At 42.0% G+C, this 25414-nt stretch overlaps 1 protein-coding gene across 3 annotated transcripts in view; it reads left to right on the forward strand.

Moving 5' to 3' along the window:
- Window positions 1-25414, forward strand: part of st3gal3a (ST3 beta-galactoside alpha-2,3-sialyltransferase 3a) — a 523437-nt gene that overhangs the window by 191822 nt on the left and 306201 nt on the right. For 2 of the 3 annotated variants that reach the window (XM_080195328.1, XM_080195327.1), the window contains exons 3-5: window positions 2682-2724; window positions 17456-17563; window positions 24294-24386. In XM_080195328.1, the coding sequence (XP_080051454.1) occupies window positions 2682-2724; window positions 17456-17563; window positions 24294-24386 (244 nt within the window). The remainder of the gene's footprint in view (window positions 1-2681; window positions 2725-17455; window positions 17564-24293; window positions 24387-25414) is intronic. The other variant, XM_080195329.1, reaches the window with a different exon arrangement.

Raw genomic sequence — 25414 nt, forward strand, 5'->3', positions numbered from 1 at the left:
TTGCCTCCCCCTTCACTCTGGCAGGGTCTCCCGCTAGTTCCCCGAATGTGGTGAGTTAGTCTAAACCTCGCCAGAATGAAGTACTCCTGGTGGGGTGGGAGATTCAAGCAGGACTGGAAAGTTCCCAATAATTAGATTTAAACTACATTTAATACATATATTAAAAAAGATTCAAATTGGGGGAGTCTGTGGGAAGGCAAAGAGACATATGGTAAATGGCAGGCTTTCAAAAGTGTGTTAACTAGGTTCAGGGTAAACACATCTCTCTTAGAGTGAAGGGCAAGGCTGGCAGAAGTAGGGAACCCTGAATGACTCAGGATATTGAGGCCCTGGTCAAGAAGAAGAAAGAGGCACATGACATGCATAGGCAGCTGGGATCAAGTGAATCCTTTGAAGAGTATGGGGGTGTAGGAGTAGAGTTAAGAGAGAAATCAGGAGGGCAAAAAGGGGACACAAGATTGTTTTGGCAGATAAGGCAAAGAAGAATCCACAGAGCTTCTACAAATACATAAAGGGCAAAAGAGTAACAAGAGGGAGAGTAGGGTCTCTTAAGGGTCAACAAGGTCATTTATGTGCAGATCCACAATAGATGGATGAGATCCTAAATTAATATTTCTCATCAGTATTTACTATTGAGAAAAGCATGGATGCCTGGGAACTTGGGGAAATAGATAGTGATGCCTTGAGGAGTGTAAATATTACAGAGGAGGAGATGCTGGAAGTCTTAAAGCACATCAAGGCAGATAAATCACCAGGACCTGATGAAGTGTATCCCAGGACATTGTGGGAGGCTAGGGAGGAAATTGTGGGTACCCTAGCAGAGATATTTGAATCATCAGTAGTCATGGGTGAGGTCCCTGAAGATTGGAAAGTGGCAAATGTTGTGTCTTTGTTTAAAAAGGGTTGCAGGGAAAAGCCTGGGAACTACAGGCCAGTGAGCCTCACATCTGTGGTGGGTAAGTTGCAGGAAGGTACTTTGAGAGACAGGATTTACAGGCATTTAAGAAGCAAGGACTGATTAGGGACAGTCAGCATGGCTTTGTGGGTGGAAAATCATGTCTCACAAATTTGATTGAATTTTTTGAAGGGGTAACCAACAAGGTAGATGCGGGCAGCGCAGTTGACGTTATCTACATGGACTTTAGCAAGGCCTTTGACAAGGTACTGCATGGTAGGTTGTTGCATAAGGTTAAATCTCATGGGATCCAGAGTGAGGTATCTAAATGGATACAAAATTGGCTTCTTGACAGAAGCCAGAGGGTGGTTGTAGAGGGTTGTTTTTCAAACTGGAGGCCTATGACCAGCAGTGTGCCTCAGGGATCAGTGCTGAGTCCACAGTTATTTGTCATTTATATTAATGATTTGGATGAGAATATAGGGGGCATGGTTAGTAAGTTTGCAGATGATACCAAGATTGGTGGAATAGTGGACAGTGAAGAAAGTTATCTCTGTTTGCAACGGGATCTTGATCAGTTGGGCCAGTGGGCTGACAAATGGAGATGGAGTTTTAATTTAGACAAATGCGAGGTGATGCATTTTGGTAGATTGAACCAGGGCAGGACTTATTCAGTTAATGGTAGGGTGTTGGGAAGAGTTACAGAACAAAGAGATCTAGGGGTACATGTTCAAAGCTCCTTGAAAGTGGAGTCACAGGTGGACAGAGTGGTGAAGAAGGCGTTCGGCATGCTTGTTTTCATTGGTCAGAGCATTGAGAGACTTTTTACTGTGTTTACCCCAGTCCAACGCCGGCATATCTACATCAGAACATTGAATACAGGAGTTGGGACTTCTTGTTGAAGTTGTACAAGACATTGTTAAGGCTACACTTGGAATACTGTGTGCAGTTCTGGTCACCCTATTATAGAAAAGATATGATTAAACTAGAAAGAGTGTGGAAAAGATTTACTGGGATGCTACCGGGACTTGATGGTTTGGGTTATAAAGAGAGGCTGGATAGACTGGGACTTTTTTTGTCTGGAGCGTAGGAGGCTGACAGGTGATCTTATAGAGGTCTATAAAATAATGAGGGGCATAGATCAGCTAGATAGTCAATATCTTTTCCCAAAGGTAGGGGAGTCTAAAGCTATGGGGCATAGGTTTACGGTGATAGGGGAGAGTTACAAAAGTGTCCAGAGGGGTCATTTTTTCACACAGAGGACGGTCAGCATCTGGAACAAGCTGCCAGAGGTAGTAATAGAGGTGGGTACAATTTTGTCTTTTAAAAAGCATTTAGATAGTTACATGGATAAGATGGGTACAGAGGGATAAGGGCCAAATGGGGGCAATTGGGATTAGCTTAGAGGTTTGAAAAAAAGGCATGGACAAGTTGGACCGAAGGGCCTGTTTCCATGCTGTAAACCTCTATGACTCTATGATTCTCTGACTTACCTGCCTTCCTGCCAGTTTCCAGCGTGGTCTGACTGGCGACTGTTCGCCGGCTCTGGGAGATGTGCATGTGTTCCCGGTGCGTGTGCAAATCCTGGAACAAGACCGGCGACGCGCATCTCCCACCCCAACCGGCCAGACAAGTTGTGGGTCATGATGTGAAAATTGCAGCCTAGGATTTGGAACTAAGTAACATTACTTTTACTAATATTAATATCAAGATGTTTATGTATTTAGTCTTCAGGGAAATGTAGGGTCGGTTTATTGAATTAAGTGTATTTTCTTTTCTTTTTCAGAATATGATAGACTGGGATTTCTGCTGAAGTTAGATTCCAAAATGTAAGTACAAGTTCTCTTTAATTAGACTTCAATTTAAATGAATTGAAGAGTTTTTCTTTAGGTGTATTGATATACTGCTCATTGCAGAATATCTTGTCCATTGACACAGGTGCCCAGAGAAAGACACAGATTCTGGATTTGTGTTCTGTATTTTATCAGTTATTAATTATTGACAATTTCTACATGCATTAAGAGCAAAAGTTTAGAATTTAGACTGTTGGATGTTGAATTCAGGTTGACGGTGTTAGGCTAGGAACCAAAAATAAAAAGTCTACTTCCATTCCTAGTTATGTTACATGATTATGTCTTAAGGTTTCTTAATAGAGTATGTGGAATTTTGAGGACCACGAAAAGCAGGAGAAATTGATGCCTTTTTTTGGGTGCTACAAGTGCTTTTAAAACCCGAAAAGTCTGTCCATAGCATAAGAACAACTGTGGGGACAAATTGCACCAGATACCACATTGGTGCAGGTATTAGCATGCGCACAATGAATGTCCTGTGAAAGAAGGCCGAACATAGAAAAGTAGAAGCCTTTTGAGCCTACTCCACCATTCAGTTTGATCATGGTTGATCCTCTATCTGAACACCATACTCTGGCACACTCCCATGTCCCTTTACATCTTTAAAGTCTAGAATTTTATCTATTTTCTTTTTAATTATATTTAGTCACTTGGCCTCCATAGCCTTCTGAGGTAGGGAATTCTATGGGTTCACCAACCTCTGAGTAAAGAGGTTTCTCCTGGTCACGGTACTAAATGACCTACCCTGTATCCTGAGACTGTGACCCCTTGTTCTAGACACTTGTTCTTGATCTCTTGCTCCTGTACTCGAGTCCTCTTGCAATGAGGATCAGTATACCATATACTGTCCTAACTGCTTGCTTTACCTGCTTGTTTGCTTTCAGCGACTGGTGTACTAGGACAGCCAGGTCCCTTTCTTTGCCTATCTTTCTCAATCTAGTAAGAGTGTCACAACACCAAGTTAAAGTTTATTTGGAGTCACGAGCTTTTGGAGAGCTGCTCCTTCCCAATCTATTACTGTTTTAATAACAATTCCAGAATCTGCAATATTTTGGAAGATGACAACCAATGCATCCATTATTTCCACAGCCACCCTCTTTAGTATTTTGGGATGTAGATTATCAAGCCCTGGGGTTTTATCAGCTTTTAGTCTCATTACTTTCTCCAACTTTTTTTTTTAGTAATAATGTCCTTCAATTCCTCTTTCTGACTAGACCTTTGATTCCTTAATATTGTATTCGCTAACTGTTTTTCTTTTTATATGCTTATATAAGCTTTTACAATCTGCTTTTATGGACTTGCACATTTACTCTCATATTCTATTTTCCTCTCCTAATCAATCTTTGTCCACCTTTGCTAAATATTGAACTCCTCCCAATCCTCAGGCTGCCTACTTTTTCTAGCAACTTTATAGGACTCCTCTTTAGATCTAATACCATCAATAATTTCTTTTGTAAGCTATGGTTGGGCTGCTTTTCTTGTTATGTTTTATGACAGAAAGAGATATATAACTGTTGGCATGCATACATTTGTTCCTTAAATATTAGTCATTGCCTATTCATTGTCAAGCAATTCGGTGAACTTCGCCAGCTATCTTGGCCAACTCACGTCTCATATCTTGATAGCTTTCTTTGTTTAGATTTAGGACCCTAATTTTGAAAAGAACTTATTCACTTTCCACAACGATCCCTGATGCTCAATCAGTGTGCAACAGTGATTTGATATCAGCAGTGCCACGTTTGACCTCATCATTCCAGATAACACTCTCCTAGCTTCACACATCTGAACATGGGTTCCATATCAGGAAGGACCTGCACCCACCAACCCCACAAATACTAGTTTATGGAATCTTGAACTACTTAGAAATTAGTTGATGGTTAATCTTTCTGGCTTTTCTCAGATTCCATAAGTGCTTGACGTTTGAGGGTGAAAGAGTGTGGCATGTGCAGAAGGACTTTTCAAGGCTCTGCACAGACAAGTAGATTTAGACATCTGCACTAGGAGGCATTCCCTTGGAAAACATTATGACTTGGAGAATGAACAGAGGCTACAAAGCAGGAGGACTTCTGGATGAGGGAAGAGGAGAGGGGCATTTTGCCATAATCTTCCATAGAAAATTTTGATTTGAAAACCAAAAATAAGGACATTTTCATTTATTAGCTTGTAAAATGATAGCTGGGTTAAGGTGTCTTAATTAAATGTGTGGAATTGTGCTGACATATCCATCCAGTGTGTTCAGCGAGCAATACTCTGACCTGAACCTTGGCAAGGAACAAAGTACGAGATGTTTTAAGGAACGTCCATTCTAAAATCTTGCACTTGCTACTGCTAGAACTGCAACCTCTGAGCGTGTCCAACGAGGGGCATACGTGCGATGGGTCGTACTGGGGCTGCTCTTGGTTGTTCGAGATTGGCCTAGTGCTACATGTCGTTAGTGTGTGCCTAAAGTGGACAAGATACTGGGCAAGACGACAGCTCAGTGACTATCACTGATTGCTGTGCAGACACATGGATTTGGGCCGGTGTCTGTGGGAGTTTGCGCATTCTCCCTGTGCTTGCGTGGATTTTCTCCGGGTGCTCCGGATTCCTCCCACACCCCAAAGATGTGCTGTTAGGCTGATTGGCAGGAATAAATTGTCCCTAAATCAGTTTCCCTCAATCTGGATGGCCATAAAACATTAGACAGGGGTCGTGGGTGGAGAGGGGGACTGGTGGTGTTGAGATGGCAGCGCGGGCTCGTTGAGCCGAAGGGCCTGTTTCCCGGGCTGATTTTGTTCTTTGTTCTTCGTTCTTTGCATTCCCAATGGATGTAAAGGTGGCCATACTGATGAACTTATATGTATCTGACACCAGGCTGGATCTGCAGATATTCACAACATCTCGCAATTTGCCAACTATTGTTGTGCAAGGAGGCTTAGTATTCAAAGAGAGCTAACTATATATCATTCTCTCTCACCAGAGACAAGCGCACAAAGCGAGTGATTTTACAGGCTTTCTCACGGTAGTGTGCAGATGACTGCGTGCACATTGCTTTGCAAGCAACAGAAGCTCTTTACTGGAAAGAAAGGGGTCTTATTTTCTCATCTTTCAGCTGGTTTTTATCATTTGGCAGAGAATCATGCAAGCCAATGTTCTGTGTCCTGGCAGCAGTCATGTGCTTTCATTTTGTGGCAATCTTGTTAAGATCCCAGCTATTAGACAAGTCAGATCCCAGGGTGGAAACTGGCTTGAAAGATCCTAATTTTTCTTTTTCGTTTAGGTACTTGGAAGGCAGCAACTGAACAGTTACATGAGTCAGATTAACTTCTTACAAAGAAATAAAACATTTATTAAACAAGAAAAGATTAACTATTTCACATAGCTCCTTCACTACCAATTATACCTTTTCAGATATATGCAAATTTTGTAAGGAAAACACAGATTACAAAACCTATTTTACACTCTAATGTTCTCAGTTTGTACATAGTCCATGTAACGGGTGAAATGTGATCAGGCACCCCACACTCTGAAACCACAAACTTTTCATCAATTTTCCCCCCTCCCCATTTCCAAGTTTCCTATTTCCTAGTAACGTCCTCGCCGACGTCTTCACTAAGGTTCACATCCAGTGTTTTCACCTCTCTTTCCAATTTTCTTCCCCTTTGCATTCAAACTTACTTTCCACACCATCCCTCAGATACCCAATTGTGCCAACAGAACACTACTGCTTCAGGCTGTATTAAGTTGTCACTTACATTTGGGTACTTTGAATATCTGGCTTCTCGCAAGCTGACGACTCCAGGTTTGCATTTTTCAGCCCTGTCTTTAACTCTGTGTTCTTCATTCTCAATTTTACTGAACAGAACCTTTTTTCCAGATTTCCTGTTCTTATTGCTTGATTTCACGGTCTTCCTGGAACTTCCTTCTGTCCCATTCCCTGGTTCCTGGGACTTTTCTGTCCTTTAGTTTTAGATCTGCTCGCTTCATGTCTCTGTTCCAGCGTATCGTGTGAAAAGCTCCTTGTTTCTGTGTTACATCGTTTCAACTCAAAATGTCTTCTGCTCCCCTTCAATTTTGGTAGTAGAGCTAGTGGCAACATGTGTGAAGTTCAGTGGTAGTGTCGTATGTCACTGTCTTCACTGTCTTCTTTCTGTCTCCCACTCGCCCCGCACAGCCTGACCAGGTTGCACAACTTGGGTAGCTGAAAGAAAAAAAATAAGAATGGATGGCAAGGGAGAGAGTAAGAGGTGTATGCTTTTAAATCAAAGAATGAGGGAGAAAGAAAGAGAATTAGATGTGATGATACTTTCAGCCCCTGCACTGGATACAGCTTCAGCAATAATCATCCCCTATTTGCCAACACTGTCTCCTCCTGGGGGATTAAGAAATGCAGATGCGCCTGTTCCCATTTGTTGAACTCCATCTGCTTCGAGTTGCAGCCCACCTTGTCTTGCCGGAGAGGAAGATGTATCATGCAGTGTGGTTAGTTGATGGGACTATTGTGGCTGAATACCTGGCACAGTGTGAAAACTATGAATGTAGGGATGCAACAGTGTTAAGTGTATGAGGGCACAGTGAAGCACATGAGTATGAGTCATGATTGATAAAAAAATGTTGGTAGGTGAATAATGTAGATGTGGTGATTTGGGCAGTTTTTGATTGGTGCAGTTGATGGATGTGACATTTTGAACTGAATTCACTGACCTCACCACGGTACAGCATCCAGATTCTAACTTTAATTCCTGGCATTGAACTCAGATTATTTGTTTTCATCGCCTTTTATCTGTGTGTCTGCAGGACTTATTGTGCACCTGTGGATATAGGTTCTTTTCTTTTCCTGTGGAGTTTACTGTCTCTCCTGCTGTGTCCTTTGTCACATTTTACCAGGCTAGATACTCTTCAACCATGACTCTCAGTACTTTGTCGAGCTACAGTGTACCTTCCCTTTAAGACTGCAGGCTAATTTTAAGAGGTGCTTGCCAATAACAATATTGGCCCCCTGCTAATATTTTCAAGCAGTCAACAGTGTGTTTGGCATGGAAAGAGCAGGCAACAAGATGTTGGTATGTTGCCTGCGTTGGAATCAAAGTAGGTGCGTGTTAATTTTGCACAGTGGATTGATCCCTGTGCCAGTTTTCAGGAGTTATTCTCCAGTTGCTCATTTCTAAAAATCAACACATAATGTCATTAAATTCATACATCATTGCTCCACTAATTAAAGGAAGAGATGATTTTAAAAAACATTGTATTTTAATAATGAAAATTAAAAACTAGATCCTGCTAAATTGTAGCACCACCAGAGCTCGACACACTGAAGTTCAAAGAGGAGATAGAAATCCTGCTGCTTGATATTAGATAAAGAAAATCAACTTGTTGATTCGTAATGTAAGTGTTGATTTAAATCTGTGAGAACAAGAAATTCAAATTCTGCAAGCAATGCCTTGCATGAATCTATATTCCTGTTTTTTTTGCAACAAGCAGCCTCTTTCCATATACTTTCAAAGTCCAGCTCTAAAGTTCTGGAATTTCCACCATTTAAGGGGAGGTGGTGGGGGAGTAGTAATGTCACTGGACCAGCATCACAGAGGCCCAGGCTATGCTGTGGGGACATGGGTTCAAATCTTAACACAACAGCTGGTAGAATTTAAATTCAATTAATAAATCTGAAGTGTAAAGCTTGGCTCGATAATGGAAACCATGACAACTGTTATCGAAAGTTGTATAAACCCATCTGATTCACTAATCTCCTTTATGGATTGCCCGTATGGCTTACGAGTGACTCCAGGCCCACAGCATAGTGGTTGACTCTTAACTGCCCTCTGCAATTGCCTAGTGAGTCACTCAGTTCATGGGCAATTGGTGATAGACAACAAATGCTGGCCTTTCCAGCAACATCCACATCCCATAATAGAATAATGAAAAATAAATTAACACCTCCAACTTTCTCACCTTTTTAAATACTCTGACCAGACTTTTGGCCAACTTTTCAGATATATCTTTGGCTCAGAGCCAAATTTTGCCTGATTATCCCCTTGGCCAACATTTTATGTTTGAGACTTTGAATTACTTTTTCACCTTTTCGCTCATTATCTTGAAGATGATTTGGGAACCATAACAGCAAGATTATTTGCTCTGAGCAGAGAAAACAACATGTGTTTGTTTGACAATGCCAATGCAGAAGAGGCTGCAATTCATGAAGCTGAAACTGTGGGTGATGGTAGACAAAAAAAAATCTTATCTAAGTACACCTGTATTAAATTCTAAAATTAACATATATGTTAAAATGAATGCATTAATCCCAATTATGAATATTTGACAACATTACTGAAGGTAGGTCTGCTGAGGAGCAGTGGAGGATCTTTAAGGAGATCTTTTTTGGTGCTCTGCAGAAATTTATTCCGATGGTTAAAAAGGACCGTAGGAGGAGAGATAATAAGCCGTGGATAACGAAGGAGGTGAAGGAAAGTGTTAAATTAAAAGCGGAGGCGTTTAGAGTAGCTAAGAGTAGTGGGCGAGAAGAGGATTGGGAGAGGTTTAAATGTCAACAAAGATTGACAAAGAAGTTGATAAGGAAGGGTAGGAGAAACTATGAAGCTGGGCTAGCGCTTAATATAAAAAAGGATAGCAAGAGTTTTTATAAATATATAAAAAGGAAGAGGCTGGCTAGGGTGAACGTTGGATCCTTAGAGGATGAGAGGGGGGACTTAATGGTAGGGGATGGGGAAATGGCTGAGGTCCTGAATAACTTTTTTGTTTCTGTCTTCACGGAGGAGGACGTGAATAATTTGCCGGGTGTTAGCGACGGAAAGGTGGTAGGACTGGAGGGTCTCAATGACATTACTGTTACTAGAGAGGCGGTGCTCGACAGACTGGAGGGACTGATTGTGGACAAGTCCCCAGGACCGGATGGAATGCATCCGAGGGTTCTGAAAGAAATGGCGGAGGTGATAGTGGATGCCTTGGTGGTTATTTTCCAAACGTCGCTGGATTCCGGGGAAGTGCCGGAAGATTGGAAAACGGCTAATGTTACGCCGTTGTTTAAGAAGGGTGGCAGGCAAAAGGCAGGGAATTATAGGCTGGTTAGTTTAACGTCTGTTGTAGGTAAAATGTTAGAATCCGTCATCAAGGAGGAAATAGCAAGGCATCTTGAGAGGAATTGCTTGATAGAGCAGACGCAGCACAGTTTCGTTAAGGGGAAGTCGTGTCTGACAAATTTATTGGAGTCCTATGAGGATGTGTCTAGGACGGTGGATAGAGGAGAGCCGGTGGATGTGGCCTTTCTTGATTTTCAGAAGGCGTTTGACAAGGTACCTCACAAGAGGTTATTTGCAGAAGGTAAGGGGGCATGGAGTTGGGGGTAGGGTGTTAGCGTGGATAGAGGATTGGTTGTCAAATAGGAGGCAGAGAGTGGGGGTTAATGGGTGCTATTCGGATTGGCGGTTGGTGACTAGTGGAGTGCCCCAGGGGTCGGTGCTGGGGCCTCAGCTATTTACCATTTATATAGATGATCTGGAGGAGGGAACCGACTGTATGGTGTCGAAATTTGCTGATGACACCAAGATTGGTGGAACGGCAAATTGTGCGGAGGGTGTGGAGAGTCTGCAGAAGGATCTAGATAGGCTGGGCGAATGGGCCAGGAACTGGCAAATGGAATTTAATGTTGGCAAGTGCGAGGTGGTCCACTTTGGTAGGAAGAATGGTAGGAAGGACTATTACTTACGTGGCGAAAAACTGCAGCAGGCGATGGTGCAGAGGGACCTCGGGGTCCTTGTGCGTGGGTCGCAAAAACCCAGCTTGCAGGTGCAGCAGGTGGTCAGGAAGGCGAATGGGTTGCTGGCCTTCATAGCGAGGGGGGTTGAATATAAAAGTAGGGAGGTCTTGCTGCAGCTGTATAGGGCATTGGTGAGGCCGCAGCTGGAGTACTGTGTGCAGTTTTGGTCGCCGCACTTACGCAAGGATATTTTGGCCTTGGAGGGAGTGCAGAGGAGGTTTACTAGGCTGATACTGGAGTTGAGGGGGTTGAGCTATGAGGAGAGGCTGAATAAACTAGGCTTGTACTCATTAGAGTTTAGAAGAATGAGGGGAGATCTCATTGAGACATATAAGATGATGAATGGGATGGATAGGATAGAGGTGGAGAGGCTCTTCCTGCTCAGAAAGGACAGTAGGACTAGGGGGCACAGCCTCAAGATAAACGGGGGGGGCGTTTAGAACGGAGTTGAGGAGGAACTTCTTCACTCAAAGGGTGGTGAATCTCTGGAATTCTCTGCCCGTTGAAGTGGTGGAGGCTGCCTCACTAAATATTTTTAAGACGCGGGTTGATAGGTTTTTGATAAGCGAGGGGATTAAGGGTTATGGGGAGAGGGCGGGAATGTGGAACTGAGCCACGACAGATCAGCCATGATCTTATTGAATGGCGGGGCAGGCTCGAAGGGCTAGATGGCCTACTCCTGCTCCTATTTCTTATGTTCTTATGTTCAATACAATTAGGAGTTCAAAACTGCATATTATTTTCATAGTACACTACTGTTCAGCAGAGTTTTGAAAAGTTTGCTCTGAAGAAATTTAGGCTGATGGAGTGCAACTTGGAAAGCTCGCCTAATATTGCAATGGCATTTAGGCGAGATAATTTGCATGCTGAGCATCACTTCAAGAAGTCTTGTTGGGTATTGGTCATCACCTAGAGTCATAGAGGTTTACAGCATGGAAACAGGCCCTTTGGCCCAACGTCCATGCCATCCTTTTTTTATAAAACCCTTAAGCTAATTCCAATTGCCCGCATTTGGCCCATATCCCTGTATACCCATTGTACCCATGTCACTATTTAAATGCTTTCTAAAAGATACAGTTGTACCCGCTTCTACTACTATCTCTGGCAGCTTATTCCAAACACTCAACACCCAGTGTGTGAAAAAATTGGCACTCTGGATACTTTTCTATCTTTTTCCTCTCTTAAACCTGTGCTATTCTGATTGGCGGTTGGTGACTAGTGGAGTGCCGCAGGGATCGGTGCTGGGGCCTCAGGCATTTACCATTTATATAGATGATCTGGAGGAGGGGGCTGAGTGTAAGGTGACGAAATTTGCTGATGACACGAAGATGAGTGGTAAAGCAAATTGCATGGAGGGTGTGGAAAGTCTGCAGAGGGATCTGGATAGGTTGAGCAAGTGGGCGAGGACCTGGCAGATGGAGTATAATGTTAGCAAGTGTGAGGTTATCCACTTTGGCAGAAATAATAGTAGGAGGGATTACTATTTAAAGGGCGAAAAGCTGCAGCATGCTACGGTGCAGAGGGACCTGAGGGTCCTTGTGCACAAGTCGCAAAAACCCAGTCTGCAGGTGCAGCAGGTGATCAAGAAGGCAAATGGAATGCTAGCCTTTATAGCGAGGGGGATAGAATATAAAAGCAGGGAGGTCTTGCTGCAACTGTACAAGGTACTGGTGAGGCTGCAGCTGGAGTACTGTGTGCAGTTTTGGTCGCCGCACTTGCGCAGGGATATTTTGGCATTGGAGGGAGTGCAGAGAAGGTTCACTAGGCTGATACTGGAGATGAGGGGGTTGGACTATGAAGAGAGACTATGTAGACTGGGTCTGTACTCGTTGGAGTTTAGAAGGATGAGGGGGGATCTTATAGAGACGTATAAGATAATGAAAGGGATGGATAGGGTAGAGGTAGAGAGATTCTTCCTGCTTAGAAAGGATAGCAGGACTAGAGGGCACAGCCTCAAGATGGGGGGGCGCAGTTTAGATCGGAGTTGAGGAGGAACTTCTTCACTCAACGGGTGGTGAATCTCTGGAATTCTCTGCCCATTGAAGTGGTGGAGGCTACCTCGCTAAATATATTTAAGTCACGGGTAGATAGGTTTTTGACAGACAAGGGAATTAAGGGTTATGGGGAGAAAGAGGGAAAGTGGAACTGATCCACTTCAGATCAGCCATGATCTTATTGAATGGCGGGGCAGGCTCGAAGGGCTAGATGGCCTGCTCCTGCTCCTATTTCTTATGTTCTTATGCCCTCTAGTTTTAGACTCCCCTACCTTTGGGAAAAGATATTGACTATCTACCTTGTCTATGCCTCTCATTAAGGTCACCCTCAGCCTGTATGCTCCAGACAAAAAAAGTCCCAGTCTGTCCAGCCTCTCCTTATAACTCAATTCATCAAGTCCCGTTACCATCCTGGTAAATCTTTTCTGCACTCTTTCTAGTTTAATAATATCCTTTCTCTAATAGGGTGACCAGAATTGCACACAGTATTCCAAGTGTGGCCTTACCAATGTCTTATACAACTTTAACAAGATGTCCCAACTCCTGTTTTCAATGTTCTGACCGATGAAACCAAGCATGCTGAATGCCTTCTTCATCACTCTGACCACCTGTGACTCCATTTTCAAGGAGCTATGAACATATACCCCTAGATCTCTCTGTTCTGTAACGCTCCCCAACGCCCTACCATTAACTTAGTAAGTCCTGCTGTGTTCAGTCTACCAAAATGCATCACCTCGCATTTCTCTACATTAAATTCCATCTGCCATTTGTCAGCCCACTGGCCCAATTGATCAAGATCCCATTGCAATTGGGGATAACTTTCTTCACTGTCCACAATGCCACCAATCTTGGTGTCATCAGCAAACTTACTAACCATGCCCCTTATATTCTCATCCAAATCATTAATATAAATGACAAATAACAATGGCTCAGCACTGATCCTTGAGGCACACTGCTTGTCACAGGCTTCCAGTTTGAAAAACAACTCTCTATAACCACTCTCTGGCTTCTGTCAAGAAGCCAATTTTGTATCCATTTAGATATCTCACCCTGGATCCTGTGAGATTTAACCTTATGCAACAACCTACCACGTGGAACCTTGTCAAAGGCCTTGCTAAAGTCCATGTAGACAACATCAACTGCACTGCCCTCATCTACCTTCTTGGTTACCCCTTCAAAGAACTCAATCAAATTTATGAGACATGATTTTCCACTCACAAAGCCATGCTGACTGTCCCTAATCAGTCCTTGCGTCTTTAAATGCCTGTGGATCCTGTCTCTCAAAATACCTTCCAACAATTTACCCACCACAGATGTGAGGCTGATTGGCCTGTAGTTCCCACGCTTTTCCCTGCAGCCCTTTATAAACAATGGCACAATATTTGCCACTCTCCAATCTTCAGGCAGCTCGCCCGTGATTATCGATGATTCAAATATCTCAGCTAGGGGACCCGCGCTTTCTTCCTTAGCTTCCAACAACTTGATTCCATTGAGCCTATTTGACTCACTGCCACATTTTTTTAATGGGGAGATGGAGAAGAATCAATTCTTTGCTCATCAAAGTGAGGGATATTGATGCTGGGAAATGGAGGATTGAACCATTTCAGGTACTCTTTGGAGTTCATATGTGCACTCCCGAGCAATGGCTGGTAAAGAGGACTTAGTGAAAAGTCTGACAACACCAGGTTTTAGTCCAACCTATTTATTTGATAATATACTCACAAGCTTTCGGGTTAGTCCCTTCGTCAGGTGAATGGAGAGTTCTGGCCTCAGACAGAGCATATAAAGCACAGACAGTTTAGAGATTACTGATTAGAATGCGAATCCTTACACCTAACCTGCTGTTCAAGACCTGAAGTGGCTGATAATGTGAGTGGAAGGAGCACTGATCACAGTTTAAAGAGATGTGTATTGTCTCCAGACAGTACAGTAAGTGAAGTTTTGCAAACCCAGGCAAGTCACGGGGGTTACAGATAGTGCGACATGAACCCAAGATCCCTGTTGAGACCGTCCTCATGTGTGCGGAACTTGGCTATCAGTCCCTGTTCAGCGACTCTGCGCTGTCGTGTGTCGTGAAGGCCGCCTTGGAGAATGCTTACCCGAAGGTCAGAGGCTGAATGCCCGTGACCACTGAAGTGTTCACCAACAGGAAGGGAACAGTCTTGCCTGGTGACTGACGAGCGATGTTCATTCATCCGTTGTCGTAGCCATAGAATCCCTACAGTGCAGAAGGAGGCCATTCAGCCCATCAAGCCTCTACCAACAACAATCCCACCCATGCCCTATCCCACAGTCCCACATATTTACCTCCCTTATCCCTCTCACCTTCAGATCGTGGGACACTAAGGGGCAATTGAGCATGGCTAACCAACCTAACCTGCACATCTTTGGACTGTGGGAGAAAACCAGTTGAAACCCATGCAAATGCAGGGAGAAAGTGCAGACTCTACACGATGACCCAATCCGGGACTTGAACCCAGGACTGCTGTGAAGCCTCACTCTTTTTCCTCTCCCAGTGCATGGTTCTTGAGACTGCTGCACTCCGCTGCAGCTGAGAACGATTAACTGAGTACAAAACACATAGATGGGGCCTGAATCCTCCCTCGTCTTCTTAACCTGTTCCACGTAGAATGTGTATTCATGTAATGACTATTCAAAACTATCTCTGATATTTTCTTGCTTTTAACTGCAATTATAGATGTGTATTCAATGCAGTTGTGACATCTACTAATTTAGGGCTGATCCAGCAATAACAAACTCAGAACAGATGTTTACATGAAGTTTATGATTAATACAATTTTCTTTATTACCTTGGTTCTGCTTATTTTGTCAGTTTTCTTTCTTATTAATCTGGAAATGTTCCTCCCAGAGCACAGTCACAGCTGTTGAAATGTCAAATTTGTACCACCTGACATCCTGCAGCTGCCTGCTTCAGATTTTGATACCTTCTCAACTTCTGCTCTTTTGCTTCTGATGACTTACTTTCAGTCAATAAATCTGAACAGCCTGTGAGGTTTAGCTCAGTTGGCTGGATGGCTGTTTAGTGATGCAGAGTAAAGCCAACAGCATGGGTTGAATTCCCATACCGGCTGAGATTATTCATGAAGGCCCACTTCCTCAATCTTGCCCCTCGCCTGAGTGTGGTGATCCTCAGGTTAAATCACCACCTGCCTATGGTCATCTGGTAATATGACAACTTAAAAAAAAACACAAAAATCAGGTATGAGCTTTATTCATAGAATCATAGAATCCCTACAGTGCAGAAGGAGGCCTTTTGGCCCATCCAGTTTGCACTGCCAACAACCCGACCCAAGCCGTATCCACGTAACCCCAAGTATTTACCCTGCTAATCCCCCTGATACTGAGGGGCAATTTAGTAATTTTAATTACATATAGCTATTCTTTTACCATATTATGGGAGGATATTTATACATCTTAATCTAATCTTTGATAAAATAGTTTCAAAGGAAACACTGAAGATATTGCATATATTTCTGTGTAAGTATGCTCAAAGATGTGTAATTTTTTAAAAGATGTTTTTAAGAGGTTAAGATATTTTGCCAGAACAGATACCTGGTGTAAGTTTAGTCATGGTAATCTTCTTGTGATTAATACAGCAGTCCAAGATTCTATTTTGTGGCTGCTTAAGTGGCTGTCATTTTGCATTGGAAGCTAACCCTGTTGGTCACTTCTTAGCACTATCCCTATAGATCAGCATTGCATTATGATTGGAAGGAAGTAGAGACCATTAGCCACTAGTTTTGACAGCCGTAAGGCACATGTTGGCAGCAGTTGTCCTACTGGCGTATGGTGTAGTTTTTTCGCCTGAATCCTGTAAAGCCAGTTCCATACTGTAGTTGGAAAAATGCCTTCCAATATGCTCAGTAGCATTTTGGATGTGACCAGTCTCTTTTTGCAGGCAGATGACTATTGTGCAAGTCTTCCTTCATGCAGTACTAGTGAAGACGTGAAGAAGTTTGATTGGGGTATGTTATAAATTCAGGTTTGTTAGAGGCATCTGGTGAGTTCCAAAAGAATAAAAAATGAACTGTGTAGTGCCATAACATCAGGATGTTTCAGTGAAGTACTTTTGATGTGTAGTAACTGTTGCAATGTAGAGAAAATCAAGCAACCAACTTGCGTTCAATTTTCTACTAACAACAATGAGATAAAATTCTTTTTCAAATTATGTTTGTTGAGGGAAACACCTGATAAAATTCTCTGCTCCTTTTTGAATAGTACAATGGGATCTTTTATATTTATTTGAAGGAGCAGATGGAGCCTGGGAACTTTGTTTTCTTTGAGGCCTCTTGTGCATTCTCCCCCACTTCTGGGAGCTGTGCCTTCAGCCTATAAGTCCCACACTCTGGAAATCTTCTTCTAAACTGTTCTGACTGTTCACTTCCCTCTGATTTTTCCACAGTACTACCTATTGAGCAAGTATTGATCATTCTTTCTAAATGTTGTCCTTTGTCTCAGCCGCCAGATTCAGAGTTAAGATTTTACTAACCATTTGGGTCATTTTTCAACATTTAGGTTGCTATATAAATGACAATAGTAGTTGTTCTCCACAACAAATCACACAATGCCTCATGCATATACCCAATTAGGTAAGCCATGTGTGATTTGTTGTGCTAGTGATTTGTTCGCATCCAGATTTGCTCAGAAACAATTTTCAGTGTTCCCAAGATGACTTATGTAAAATTGCAACTCGGCTAACAAATCACATGACATGGCAAATGTAGAAAAATATTGTGGCAATGCTACCTTTAATAGTTTTATAACAAATAGATTTGCATTTTTCTGTAGAGAGAGTAGTGTAATAAATGGTTGGTTAGTTTATGGCGTGTTCCAAACTAATGATTGCACTCTTAAGAGTGCTTCTGAATTAGTATTTATAGTACGAGTGCTTATATATCATTCCTGTTAGAAAGTTCTGAAAATGTAATTTGTGGGTAACTCTTAGGGAACTGGAGAATCCAGTGGTGGACAACAGAGGAGATGACTGTGCCTATGCTGATGCCCACAAAGACAGACTTTTTATTCCTTGCCGCCCCACATTGGGCTACATTCGGTAAGTGCAGAAATTCAGGGGACTTATTGTGGGGTCCCACTCAATGCCGGATCATTGGCTGTAAAGATAGGGAGCACGCGTAATACTTCTCATCAGTTTAGGAAATGGACTCCCATTGGCTAATGATCAGGGTATTCATTGAGAATTAATACAATTTATATGTGTAATGTAAATGGGCTTTTTAATGATTGGTACAGTGTCTTTGCAAGGAACAAAATTGTTCTTTATCACCATTGGAATTCCCTATGAATTGAAACTATTGAAAATCTCCACTGCTTTGAACAAAGATTCAATCAGAATGTTAGGTTGAGGAAACAACCAGTTAATTTTCTGTCACATATGTTCAGTTGATGATTTCGAAGACTGGTCTTAACTGTGCTGAAACCTATAGTTGAATAACCTGTTCCCCCCGCCACTCCGCTCTGCACCAAGTATGAGTATAAAGTATGTCAGTTTTTATTAAATTCAGACTGCATTGTAAAAAGTATGACCAGGTGTATTTTACACCTCAAATGATTGCTGGTGCCCTCAAAGAGTTTAAAGTAATGTAGGTTGGGTTCTATTTAATTCTGTTTCATTTCTATTCTTGGAATATTGTGCTATGTTATAGACTTGTTTTATGGCTTTTAAATATAAAATCTTGATTTTTTTTCCTTCCCTAAAGTTACTGGGAGTAACTTCCTTGGCAGGGGTGGGTTATCTGGGTCAGCTGCTCTAACTTAGGCACTAATCCTGTCAACATGTTAGATGGGATTTCAGGTTAAAGTGGTTGACTGAGATAACCTCTGAGGGATTTGGCGACTGGATGTTGCTGGGTTATAATTCACAGATACTAGCATATCTTGAGTAATTTGTACAAGTGACTGAGACGGAATTGAGAAGCTGCACAACTCTGAAGTTTGAGTGGTCCAGGTCTACTGCTACCTTTGCACAATGTTACCATGGTAACAATTATTATTGAATAACAAGCACTACCATAAAAACAATTTCCATTTATATAGCACCATCGGTGGTAAGGCGCTTTATAGGAGTATAAACTAAACAAAATTTGATGCTAAGGCATGAGATATTAGGATAGGCAACTAAAATATCAGTCCAGAGGGTGGCAGTGTAATTAATTGGTTTTTGAGTACTACTAAGTAACCCACACAATGGAGAAAAAGGAGCAAAATATCTGAATTCGCTATATCTGTATTGGTAAAAACATTATCTTTCTCAACCACTGAATTCTTCAGTTTGTGAAAAACTGCACCCAGTTACAATCACAGAACTCACAAACAGGAAAGATGCCAAATTATGGGACATGAGACAGATTGCAGGAAGGTGCAGACAGGTTAGTAGATAGGTGACAGATGCAGGTCAACATCAGAAAATGTAAAGCTGTAAACTCAGAGTGGAGAAAATAAAGGCACGGATATCCTACAAGTTAATATTCTTAACAGAGAGTTGGTTCATTTTTAAAGATGAGAATGCAGGATAAAAAATAGAAATTCAGAAAAGGTCATTAAGATTCTGAATTTGATGCAAAAATGTTATTGATTATGATATTATATTTGTACATTTATTGGTTAGGCTGGAGTTTGGGTGAAGTTTTGGGCCTCCTACTTTGTCCAAAGTGTTGGAGCCAAAGTGAGCAGAAAGTCAAGATTTTGTGGAATGCTACCAAAAATGGAAGAAATAACTTTCATTTGAATAGCACCTTTTGTGATCTCAGGACAACCATAAACGTTTCACAGTAATGAATCATCTTTGAATTGTAACCACTGAGTCTAAGTATTGTGAAATAGTTGTAATAGTAAACAGTGAAAGATTGCTGACAAATTTATAACAAAGAAACATCAACTCAAGATTGTTGTTAGAAAGTGGGGGAATTAGATTTTTTATCTTAACATGTATATTCTGCCCATTTTGACACATTTGAAGCAAAAACTGTAAAATGTCACAAACATAACATCACAGACTGAGGTAATGACCAGACTAACATGGGAAAATTCAAAATTTATTAGAAAGAAATAACCTGTATTTATATAGTATCTTTTCATGTACTTTGAAAGTGAGTTTCTTTAAGACATCTAATGCATTACAATGATGTATGATGTTGGTTGGATGTGAAATTGTTATTTGCATCTGACAGGGCTCTTCTGAATGATGCAACTTCGTTGTGCGATGTGATGGGACTGACAGTAGCACAGTAGCTAGAATTGCTGTCTCACAGTGCCAGGGTCCCAAGTTCGATTCCTGGCTTGGGTCACTGTCTGTGTGAAGCTTGCACATTCTCCCTGTGTCTGTGTGGGTTTCCTCGGGGTGCTCTGGTTACCTTCCACAGTCTGAAAGACGTTCTGGTTAAGTGCATCAGTGCCAAACAGGCACTAGAGTGTGGCGACTAGGGGAATTCCACAGTAACTTCATTGCAGTGTTAATGTAAGCCTTACTTGTGACTAATAAAAAACTTAAAAAGCTTAAAGCTTATTACTTGACTGAAATGTCAATCTTGGCTGAAAAGTAGCATTCTGACCTTGCTAATCCAGTGTAGAAAGCATTTCTTTTGTTGCTTTAGATAACGGGGAACATTATCACTTCTGAATTAGCAGCAATCTTTATAAGACCCTTGTCAGACCCCACTTGGAGTACTGTGCGCAGTTCTGGTCGCCTCACTATAGGAAGGAGGTGGAAGCTATTGAAAGGGTGCAGAGGAGATGTACAAGGATGTTGCCTGGATTGGGAGGCATGCGCTGTGAAGATAGGTTGATGGAGCTGGGACTCTTCTCCCTGGAGAGACGAAGGTTGAGAGGCGACCTGATAGAGGTTTATAAGATGTTGAGAGGAATAGTTAGGGTGGATTCTCAGAGGCTATTTCCCCAGGCTGAAATGGTCGCTACGAGAGGACACAGATTTAAGGTGCAGGGGGAGTTGAGGGGATTGAGCTATGAGGAGAGGCTGAATAAACTAGGCTTGTACTCGTTAGAGTTTAGAAGAATGAGGGGAGATCTCATTGAGACGTATAAGATGATGAATGGGATGGATAGGATAGAGGTGGAGAGACTCTTCCCGCTCAAAAAAGACAGTAGGACTAGGGGGCACAGCCTCAAGATAAAGGGGAGGCGGTTTAGAACGGAGTTGAGGAGGAACTTCTTCACTCAAAGGGTGGTGAATCTCTGGAATTCTCTGCCCGTTGACGTGGTGGAGGCTGCCTCGCTAAATATTTTTAAGAAGCGGGTTGATGGGTTTTTGATAAGAGAGGGGATTAAGGGTTATGGGGAGAGGGCAGGAAAGTGGAACTGAGCCACAACAGATCAGCCATGATCTTATTGAATGCCGGGGCAGGCTCGAAGGGCTAGATGGCCTACTCCTGCTCCTATTTCTTATGTTCTTATGTTCTTATGAAGCAAGTACAGGGGAGATGTTAGGGGTAAGTTTTTCACTCAGAGAGTGGTGAGTGAATGGAACCAGCTGCCGTCGGTGGTGGTGGAGGTGAACTCGCTAGGGTCTTTTAAAAGACTTCTGGATCTAATGGGATTGGGGGTTATAGATAGGTTTATGGCTTAGTAGGTATAGAAGTGATCGGCGCAACTTGTGGGCCGAAGGGCCTGTTTCTGCTGTAGTGTTCTATGTTCTATGTTTTAGGTCTATTTAAGCTCAGAGACTGAATCACACAACCTTTATTGTCTGAAACTCCTTGCTACTTGCTGTTCAAAAGGTACAAATTTAATTTCAATTTTACTTACAAGATTGAGACTACCAAGGTTAAGTGTACCAAGCTTCATACATGACTGAATGTGGCTCATTCTTCAGGCCTCTTCTCCTCTGCCATCTTCAGTCTGGGTTTACCAGACTGATTCCTGGATGGCAGGATTGACACATGAGGAGAGATTGAGTCAGATAGGATTGTATTCGCTGGAGTTAAGGGAATGAGAGGGGATTGTATGGAAATCTATAAAATTCTGACAGGACTAGGCAGAGTAGATGCAGGAGGATGTACCCGATGGTGGGGGGTCCAAAACTAGGGGGTCACAATCTGAGGATACAGGGTAGACCATTTAGTACAAAGACTAGGAGAATTTCTTCACCCAGAGAGTGGTCAACTTGCAAAATCGCTACCACAGGAGTTGTTGAGGCCAAAAACATTGTATGTTTGCAAGAAGCAGTTAGATCTAGCACTTGGGATGAAGGGGATGAAAGGATTTGGGGCAGGGGGCAGGCAGGGAGTATCATGCTATTGAGTTTAAAGTTTATTGATTAGTGTCACAAGTAGGCTTACATTACCACTGCAATGAAGTTACTGTGAAAATCCCTTAGTTGCCACACTCAGGCACCTTTTCGCACACACTGAGGGAGAATTTAGCATGGCCAGTGCACCTAACCAGCATGTCTTTTAGACTGAGGGAGGAAACTAGAGCATCTGGAGGAAACTCCTCCCCCACACCCCCCATGCCACCCGGTGTCTTCAATGGCCTCCGAACCCTTCACTCTTGGCCTCTGCTAGTGGAGAGCAATAGTGATTCTTGCCTGTGTGACACCCTGCCAGAGAGGTGAGAGCACTCTGGGAAGGGGAACAGTCACATGCTGAACTCATTAATGAGATTGAGATCCAGTCAATCTCATGCTAATCAGCTTTGAGACCTTTCTGGCACTGTCAGTTTGCACCAGTACAAAGAGGCCAGGAAAATTGTAAATAGTTCAGTGCCTGGCGCAAAACCAATTTTTAGGTCCACACGCTATTTTCCGGAATTGGTACAGTCTGCGTCAGGCGCACCCCAGTTGGATAATCGCCCCATTATCTGCAATCCGTCCCTTGCCTCTGTTTGGCAAAGTTTATTGCTTTCTGTCACTTTCTGGCAACCTATAGACCCTTCAGCTCAATATCTGCAAATTTATCATAATTTTCTTCTTCCCACAGCAAAGGGATACAAGCTTCTGTGGTATAAAAATGTAGTAATAATTGTGTTGGCAATGAGTTGCAAATGCTTATTCAATCAAATTGTTTTGATAACATTGTAAACCATGTGAGCAAAACATGTATGGGTTATAAATATCAGGAAATTAAGATTAAATTAAGATAAATTGCTTGATTCTGACGTAAAATATTTGACTCGGGTGTACAAAATACAGTTGGTTTGAAGCAAAATCTTTTTACTGGTCTTTTCGATAGCAAGACTATTATGCATTATGCATATTAGAGGTGCTGTGACATCTATAAGAACATAGGAATTAGGAGCAGAAGTAAGCAAATTCAGCCCTTCAAGCCTGCCCCATCATTTAGTCAGATCAGTCCCTAGTCTCAAATCCATCTCCCCGCCTATTCCCCATATCACTTATCCTTTTTTAAATTAGAACTATGTCTATCTCTTCTTGAAACCATTCAACAATTCAGACTCTTACCGTGCTATGGGGCAGTGAGTTCCACCCTCTGTGAGTAGTTTCTCCTCATCTCACCTTTATATCTAACGCCTGTCAACCTATACCTGTGACCTCTTGTTCCAGATTGCCCCATAAGTTGAAACATTTGGGATATGTTTACTCTATCAGTCCTTTTTAGAATTTTATGTATCGCAATCAAATCCTCACTCATCCTTCTGAACTCCAGCAAGTATAAGCCCAAATTGTTTAATCTCCCCTCATATGTCAGCCCTGCATCCCTGGAATCAGTCTGATGAACCTCCCTCTGAACTGCCTCCAATGCCACCACATCTTTCCTCAAATAAGGAGACCAAAACAGAATACAATATTTCAGATATGGTTGCATCTTCAGTCCATACAACACTTCTCTACTTTGTACTCCAATCCTTTTGCAATAAATGCCAACATCCTATTTGTCTTTTTTGTAACATGCTGAACCTGCATGCCAACTTCAGTCTACTTGGGCCAACTCTTTCCTCAAGCCTGTATAATTACCTCTGTCCAACACTAAAACTCTAGTATGGTACTCTGCTTTCTCTCACTCAATCTGAACCTGAAATTCTAGCATGCTGTGATCGCTCCTTCCTAGAGGATCTTTAATGATGCTCCTTAAAATCTGCCTCACCTACCATAAAATCCCCTTCCTGGCACAGTATTAATTTTTGTCCATCACATGAAGTGCCTTGTGATAGTTTACTATGTTACAGGTGTGACAGAAATACAAATTGTTGTTGATGTGTCGGATTCTGGATAATCTGGATAATCAGTTTAGATCATGGCAAGGATGCAGCAGCAGTTTTAAGATGATAATAAGAATGAGAGGCAAATTATAAGGAAAGACTAGAGAATCGGAGACGTTTTTCATTGGGATGTAAAATGTTAAGAGGAAGCCCGAGTGAGCTATCTAAAATTAAGGGGCTCTGAAAAGAAAATATGAAAAAAAATTATGAAAAAAAAATGAAAATATGTTTTCACTGGTTGAGTAGCCAGGAAGTAGAGGTAGGCATTGAAGATGAAAAGAGTGAAAGAAGAGGACAGGAGACTTTTTTTTATTGTTATCACAATGTTTATCAGTACATGAAGTATTTTACCAGAAGCAGTATTAGAAGCAGAATCCATCAAGTCTTTTTAGAAGGTAAGTGGATAAATATTTGCAGGAAAAATGGGTTTGGGAAAAGTGCAAGGAAATGGCACAAAGTGAATTGCTCTTTCACAGTTCAAGAATGATGGCCTGAAATGGCATCTGCTTTAAGCATTCAAAATTCTTTCTGTTTGTGTCTTGTAGCATTGTGTTACTCATCCTATTTATTCTTTTATCTCTCTCTTTCTCCAGCTCAACAGAATTAAACTCTAAAAATGGAAATATCACAGAAGGTGGCTGTAGAAAAGGATTTGCCTCCGCACAGATGACAGCAATCTTCCCAAAGTAAGAAATCATTGCCACCAGAAGTGCTTTCCCACTGTTTTCCCCACCCTGCTTTTAGAGAAAGCTGTGTGGTTGACTGACCATAATACCAAGTGAATGGTGAATATAGGATCCCTTTTATCTTTGCAGCTGTATATACATGTTTAACTGTATTTTTTTTCAACATGCAGCAGCAAGAGCAGCCTGTTTGGTTAATCATTAATTTGCTGTTTGAGAAATTCTATACACGTTTGCTGCTGAATTTGCCCATATAATGTTAACTGTACTGTGAAGAACACTTTGATGTGTCTTCAGGATGTGATAAGGTGCTACATATGGTATCATGTATGACAGCAAAAGGAGTTGAGTCACAATTTAAATGATAGTGTTGGTATATTTGTGCAGTCGTTTGGAGTCTGTAGCAGAGGTACCGCCCATAGCCTGTAAGCGCGATTAGAAATTACAGTATGGGGAAAATTAAGTCTACAGATGACACTACTGTCAATGGCTATTATGATGCTTGTTGGTCTTGATGTGTTAATACATTTTAATTGCAAAGCTGTTTATGTTATTCTCACAAAAATTACTTTCTGATACCCCCATCATTGCATTAGATCTAGCTGGCATCCTTGTCATCTAATCGGCTGGTGCAAACTTTGAATTCACTGTCAGTGACAACTGTTTGTGGAAGCATTGCTTTCGTTTCCTTTGTGCAAGTTCCTTTGACCAGCAAATAGATAAAAAACTTTTAACACAAATAATCCTATTCGCCCAGCATGAAAGGCCTCTAATTAATTCTGAACCGGGGGTGATAACGATTGACCACTACACATCCAGTCAGAGGTGTACTTGAATCCTCCCACCCACCTTGTCAGTTCTGGTTCTATTTTGCCTTGGCTTGCAAAATCTCACTAACTGTCCTGGGTGGAGACAATACATACCTCTTTAACTTGTGCTTAGCCCTCTCTCCACTCACATTGTCTGTTCCTTTAAGACTTGATTACCTGTAAAGACTCGCATTCCAACCATTATCTTGTAAATTGAGTTTG

The sequence above is a fragment of the Carcharhinus amblyrhynchos genome, chromosome 9, assembly GCF_965287045.1.
Source record: "Carcharhinus amblyrhynchos chromosome 9, sCarAmb.v2.hapA, whole genome shotgun sequence".
NCBI lineage: Eukaryota > Metazoa > Chordata > Chondrichthyes > Carcharhiniformes > Carcharhinidae > Carcharhinus > Carcharhinus amblyrhynchos.